General features: G+C 34.3%; 1 protein-coding gene across 1 annotated transcript in view; it reads left to right on the forward strand.

Moving 5' to 3' along the window:
- Positions 1–2,582: 2,582 nt before the first annotated feature.
- Positions 2,583–7,114, forward strand: part of LOC117169168 (DEAD-box helicase Dbp80) — a 260,485-nt gene continuing 255,953 nt past the window's right edge. The window contains exon 1 of the mRNA XM_033355394.1: positions 2,583–2,938. Within this exon, the coding sequence (XP_033211285.1) occupies positions 2,876–2,938 (63 nt within the window). The 5' untranslated portion in view covers positions 2,583–2,875. The remainder of the gene's footprint in view (positions 2,939–7,114) is intronic.

Here is a 7,114-nt window from a genome sequence, read left to right on the forward strand (position 1 = left end):
TGTATTATTGCCCATGTAGTCTCATGTAAATACACACGCCCGATATTAACTTTCAAATCCGCTAGGTGGCGACACGAGCGCGGCTCACAGCGAATATGTCGATGGGTCGGACTAGGGTACTATATTAGACTTGTGTTGGGTCGTTACCTGAAATTACCGGTAATGGTAGAAATTTCCGGTAAAGTAGTAGAAATTCTCCGGTAACAAATGGTAACGATATTTTTTTAAATTTTAAGACTAAATTGGAATGCTTATTTTTGTGTTTATTTGATATAATATTCTTCAATATTCGTTACATTAACTAACTTGTGGGAAAACTTTCACGTTTGAAAGTGTTCCTTAACGTCTAAGGTGGGATTTCGTTTTGCTTAAAAATGTATGCGCACATTATTTTTTGCAAAAATATTGTTCCTTTTAATTGTTCATACCTTGCAGATTAAGTAGACAGTAATTACGCATGTATTTGTTACATAAAAAGTCTATGAAAAACATTTCTAGAACATAATGTTTCGAAGGGTATCTAACCTAATCTGCTGAAACGTTGTAGGCATTTTGCAGTTTCACACCATCATGAAGAATACAAGTTCAATACTATTTTTTGAAAAAAAACCCGTTTTATTTAATTTTTTTATTAAAGAACTAACAATAAAAGATGCGTAAGGATATGGAATACAATAAACGAATACACCAATTTTCTCGTAAAATAAAATAGTAATTTCCGAATGCAGTCTATTCAAATTCCATTCAAATTCAGTCTATTTTAATCCTATATTATTTTTATAGGAACATTTCCTATGTCTTTGAAAGCACATGTTACTTATTTATAAATCAACCATTTGCATTAATAGGTTTATTCTCCATGAAACTGATCAACAACTACGACGCATTTTGAAATACACATTCATTCACATTTTAAAATACAGATGGCGTCGCAACGTGAGCGGTAACGAAAGAAGCGAAAGAAACGTTACCGGTAATGAAGGTGATTTTCCTGCTGAAATTACGGAGAATATTACCGCGACCCAACTCTATATTATACAGGAATATGAAAACACCATTCTGATTCCTGGACAGTTCGCGGGAAACAGTGCGAAAACCTGGTCGTATAGTTTAATAAAAACTAAGTTTAGCATATAGGAAAAATGGTCTACTGCAGTGCTCCGTTTTGTAAAAATAGAAGCGAGGATAGATTTCAACTTTACCGTTTTATACTAGGGCGAAGAGAAAGACTGCCAATGTGGATCATAAATTGTAGACGCGACAAATGGAAATCGAATTTAAATTTAAGATTATCCGAAGTTATTACTAATATTTATGACTATAATAATATAATTCAAATATAGGGGATTTGAAGATTATGTTAACATGTAATAAAATTGCCTATGAGCATTTTTTTGATTTATTAAAGCGAAATTAGGAACCCGTTTTTCTACAGAACGACGCACATTAAGGGCATGTGATACTTAGAGTTTCCCCTGTTTTTTTCCACAAAAATGAAAATCTTTAAAAACTGAATTCGGAGATGCTATAAAATATCATAACGGACGTCCCAGGACTCTTTTTTAAGGGATAATAACAAAAAAACTTATTGTGCTGAATAAAAATTTTATGCATATGCAATATTTTGAGGTTACGTCGCTTTTCATCTCTGCCTTTCCAATAATCTGGTAATTATTTATGAAATAAACTTGTTTGATTGCCTGCAAACAAGGTTAGTTCCGGGAGATTAGTTACTATGTTTATTTGTAATTCCAAAGTTTTCGGCCAAAAATATTGTCTAGTTTGAAAGTAACGCTCGGGTAAATTGTAATACACATAACCTCGAAATATACACGCACGTTGTTAGCAATATCAAAAATTTTTTGATAAAAAAACACAAAAAAGTTTATGGAGACGTCCGTTAGCATGTTCGCTATCATTCCCCAAGTTTTTAAGACAAAATATTTATTATTCTAGAAAAAAAGCTGGGGGAACCTTAAACTGGTAAAATCGACAATTTTCTAAGTATCACATGCCATTAACCCATGCAAATAAAAAGGACGTATGATGTGAAATATAAATAGCTATCATAATAAACTCTTGAAAAAGTATTGTATTAATGTTTGAACTATAGTCTATTATTATTTTATTATTTTTTCAATATTCATTTAAAAAATCATATGATTATAATTTTAGCGCACGCCTATTTATAAAAAGCGTAAAACTTCGTTTGCAAACATAATTTTTGCAAGAGCTACTTTTTGGCAAATGTGTGGGTTAAAAAATCATTTAGTCGAATTTAGATATTTCATATATTATATCACGTAATTTTATTTATAGTTCATGTTTTGATAACAATGCTTCAGTATAATTCAAAAATGAATAATCTATATCATGTAAGTGTATTTAATTCGATATCAGTTTAGCGATTTTGAATTTGGCGGGGAACCAGCATGGCAGCTTGCACATTCCCATCTAATATAGTACCTTAGTCGGACAGCCTAGGATGCCGCCTCATTGGTTGACTTTTTTTTTACTTACGCCTGGCGGGACCATGCTTAGTTGGATCACGGTGCAGTCCCATGAAGGCAGAAAACGTCGGTGTAAAGCAGAAACTTATGAGAGTGAAAGAGATAAATACATCTTTCTATCTCTTTCACTCTCATTAATTTCTACTGTAACGCCGACATTTTCTGCCCTCATGGAACTGTACCTTCATAGTAGAGTGCCGTACTCATAATTAGCACCCCTGCCCTGTAACCTCGACAGTTAACAAGATCTCTCTTATGTTGTTTTGGTGCAAAAATAACCATTTTGCTACATATTTGTCCCAAATATATGAGTTTATTGTCACTTTCGTCATAGAAATATTTTGTTGATCAACATTTATGTCAAAATGTCTTCAGTGAAAGTCGATTGGGGTAAATATGCGGAAGAGCAAGAGAAGTTAGCTTCGCAGGTAAGCTTTTTTCCGCTTTCCGGCATAACTTCTGTCATTTTGAAAGAAATTACCACTGGCTATTTAGCACGTTATTAAAGAAACAAGACTGAAAAGGGTTCGTGGTAATCCACCCTCGTACCCGCGGGTTTTCAGATGAACGATTTTCGGCCGGCCAGTCCGGTTTACTTACGTCCGAGGACAGCTGGACTTTTGGCTGCGAATACATGTTCGTCTAGCTAAACGAATTCATTTAAGTTAATTTATCCGCCTACAGCAGACTGTCAGGTAGCCGGAAGAATATATAATTTTTCGTCGGCCGGACTTTATTAACGCATGGACAATGTATCAGGCGCCTCATGATTTATTTCTTAAGGTTTCCTGAGTTTTAAGCAGGACATAACCTATTGCCCTAAACGTACGAAACTCTTTTGCAAAGATCCCACTAGTTCAGTGGTCGGCATGTTCCTGATCAAGTCAGGCTACCCTGACCGGGCTGACCAACGACCTACTTTCTGGTCAGGTACTTGCAAGCTTGGACAGACCAACCTTTTTTTCAGGTTTCCTTTGTTGGAAAATGGGAACAACTTTGAGATCAAAACCTTCTCAATTTTGCAATCAGTGATTTGCAAGTCATATATTTGGAATCTACGTATTTTTCCGATTCCAAAGACATGTAATTTGTCTATAAAGGTTGAAAATTTAAGAAATATTGGGTATTAGATTGAATATTAAGCTGAACTTTCTTGATATTTAACTCCGTCAAATATTCAACTTTTTTAGGCAAGTAATATATAATTGGAATCGAAAAAAATCGTAGATGCTGATTATGCTATTTTCAAATCGCTAGCTGAAAAATTAAGTTTTTAAAGTTCCTTACTTTGACATGTCTGTAGACAAAAGACCCCTTCTGGAGTAAGCTCACTCACACTGAGGTCCATAAATATACCAAAAAGTAGTAGAAAAAATTAAGTCGGGGCTGGCCTGGCCATACCTGAAAACTGAGCAAAAAGTTTGCCGACCCCTGCACTATTATCTGTGCAAAAAATATAGGCACCTCGATTTTTGTACAGATTTTCGAGAAAATCATAGCAGGAAAAAATTCTAAAAATAAGAGACAACATGCATGTTACAGTTGAAGGTTTTGCCAATACTGATACAGAGTTTCAAAATGTTCACATTATTAGCGATTATTTCCTGGCGAATGAAAAGTGAAAAAGTACCATAATCATATTATCATTTCCGAATACTCAACTTTGAATAGCTCTAAGTCACTGGAAATAAATGATGAACATTCTGAAAAAATATATGGCTTCGTTGATCCTTTCTGTGCAAAATGATTAAATTTAAAGCCAAAAATAATTACTTGTTAATAAGTTGTTAACAAAAACGCAGGGGTGTCATCTCCGAATCTAAGGAACGTACAGAGATGATTCTTGAAGAAAATTGTTAATTTTTGGCTTTTCACAGTGTTGTATGTATTTTACACAGTCCCTAAGTCCTCATGCAAAAAATGGGATGCAATGGGTTCGATTATCTTAAAGTCTTTTGTATTTTTTCCAGAAGAAAATAATTTTTTTATGCATCCAAGTGCGACTTTTTTCTTGTAGAAAATACATAAAAGACTATGAAAAGCCAAAAATGTATAATTTGCTTTAAGAATCATCTCTGTACGTTTCTTAGTTTCGCAGATGACACCTTCCTGCGTTTTTGTTAACAACTTATCAACAAATGATTTTTTTTTGGCTCTTAATTTCACCATTGTACACAAAAAGGACCAACAAAGCCATATATTTTTTTCAGAATTTTCATAATTTATTTTCAGTGACTTAGAGCTATCCAAAGTTGAGTATTCGGAAATGATAATATGATTATGCAATCCAATTTTTGAAAATTCGGAAAATCGACAAAAACAGTCAAAGGGTAATGGAAAGTTGGGTGTTTAATTAACGTCCTGAAAAATTACTTCTTTCGTTCCCCCGAATAATGCTCGTGGCATGACACCTCGCTCGGGAATCGAAAACCCACCTTTAATTTATAAGTTCCCAAAATTCTAGGAAATGTCCAATTCAGTTCAAAGGTAATACATTTACGATCATTTCATAGCCTACAAAATTAATAAAAAGCATCCCCCTAATTATGGTAGTGGCAGAACGTCTCGGTTGGATACAAAAAAACCACCCCTAATGAAATACAATTTTTGAAAATTCGGAAAATCAACAAAAACAGCCAAAGGGTAATAAAAAGTTGGGTGTTTAACATCCTGAAAATTCCTCCTTTTGTTCCTTCGACTAATGCTGGTGGCAAGAAACCTCGCTCGGAAACCGAAAACCCACCCCTAATTAATAAGTTCTCAAAATTTAAGGAAATGTCCAATTCATTTCAAAGGTAATACATTTCCGATCATTTAATAGGCTAGAAATTTAATAAAAAGCATTCCTTTAATTATGGTAGTGGCAGAACATCTTTGTCGGATACCAAAAAACCACCCCTAATGAAATCCAATTTTTTTAAATTAGGAAAATCGACAAAAACAGCCAAAGGGTAATAAAAAGTTGGGTGTTTAACGTCCTGAAACATTTCCCCTTTTGTTCCCCCGACCAATGCTGGTAGCAAGAAATCTCGCTCGGAAATCGAAAAACCACTTCTATTGACACAGAATAATTTGAAATTGAGAAATTGAAGGGAAAGACAAGAAGTTTACATGTTTGTTTTAAAGATTATATTTTACTTTCGATAATTACAACTTTTGATTATTTAATTTTTTTAAGGGCCTGTTGCCGCCGTTTTTGAATTTCAGTTCTATATAGATTTATTTCCATTTATTACCATGATTAGGGGGATGCTTTTTATTAATTTTCTAGGCTATTGAATGAAACTTTGAACTGATTTGGACATTTCCTAGAATTTGTGGAACATATTAATTAGGGGTGGGTTTTCGGTTTCCGAGCGAGGTTTCTTGCCACCAGCATTATTCGGGGGAACAAAAAATTGAATTTTTTAGGACGTTGAACAACCAAATTTTTATTACCCTCTGGCTGTTTTTGTCGATTTTTCGAATTTTAAAAAATTGGATTTCATTAGGGGTGGTTTTTTTGCTATCCGAACAAGATGATCTGCCACTACCATAACTAGGGGAATGCTTTTTATGAATTTTCTAGGCTATTAAGTGATCGTATATGTATTAACTTCGAATTTAATTTAGAAATTTCCTTGAATTTTGCGAACTTATTAATCAGGGCTGGGTTTTCGGTTTCCGAGCGAGGTTTTTTGCCACCAGAATTAGTCGAAGGAACAAAAGGGGGAATTTTTCAGGACGTTAAACACCCAACTTTTTATTAGCCTTTGGCTGTTTTTGTCGACTTTCCGAAATTTCAAAAATTTGATTTCATTAGGGGTTGTTTTTTGGTGTCCGACCGAGATGTTCTGCCACTACCATAATTAAAGGGATGCTTTTTATTAATTTTCTAGGCTATTAAATGATCGTAAATGTATTAACTTCGAATTTAATTGGAAATTTCCTTGAATTTTGCAAACTTATTAATCAGGGGTGGGTTTTCGGTTTCCGAGCGAGGTTTTTTGCCACCAGCATTAGTCGAAGGAACAAAAGGGGGAATTTTTCAGGACGTTAAACACCCAACTTTTTATTAGCCTTTGGCTGTTTTTGTCGATTTTCCGAAATTTCAAAAATTTGATTTCATTAGGGGTGGTTTTTTGGTGTCCGACCGAGATGTTCTGCCACTACCATAATTAAAGGGATGCTTTTTATTAATTTTCTAGGCTATTAAATGATCGTAAATGTATTACATTTGAACTGAATTAGACATTTCCTTGAATTTTGGGAACTTATTAATTGGGGGTGTGTTTTCGGTTTCCGAGCGAGGTTTCTTGCCACCAGCATTAATCCGGGGAACAAAGGGGTCATTTTTTAGGACGTTAAACATCCAAGTTTTTATTACCCTTTGGCTGTTTTGGTCGATTTTCCGAATTTACAAGAATTGGATTTCATTAGGGGTGGTTCTTAGATATCCGACCGAGATGTTCCGTCACTACCACAATTAAAGTGATGCTTTTTATTAATATTCTAGGTTATTAAATGATCGCAAATGTATTACCTTTGAATTGAATTGGACATTTCCTAGAATTTTGGTAATTTATTAATTAGGGGTGGGTTTTCGGTTTCCGAGCGAGGTTTTT

Source organism: Belonocnema kinseyi, chromosome 3, assembly GCF_010883055.1.
Source record: "Belonocnema kinseyi isolate 2016_QV_RU_SX_M_011 chromosome 3, B_treatae_v1, whole genome shotgun sequence".
NCBI lineage: Eukaryota > Metazoa > Arthropoda > Insecta > Hymenoptera > Cynipidae > Belonocnema > Belonocnema kinseyi.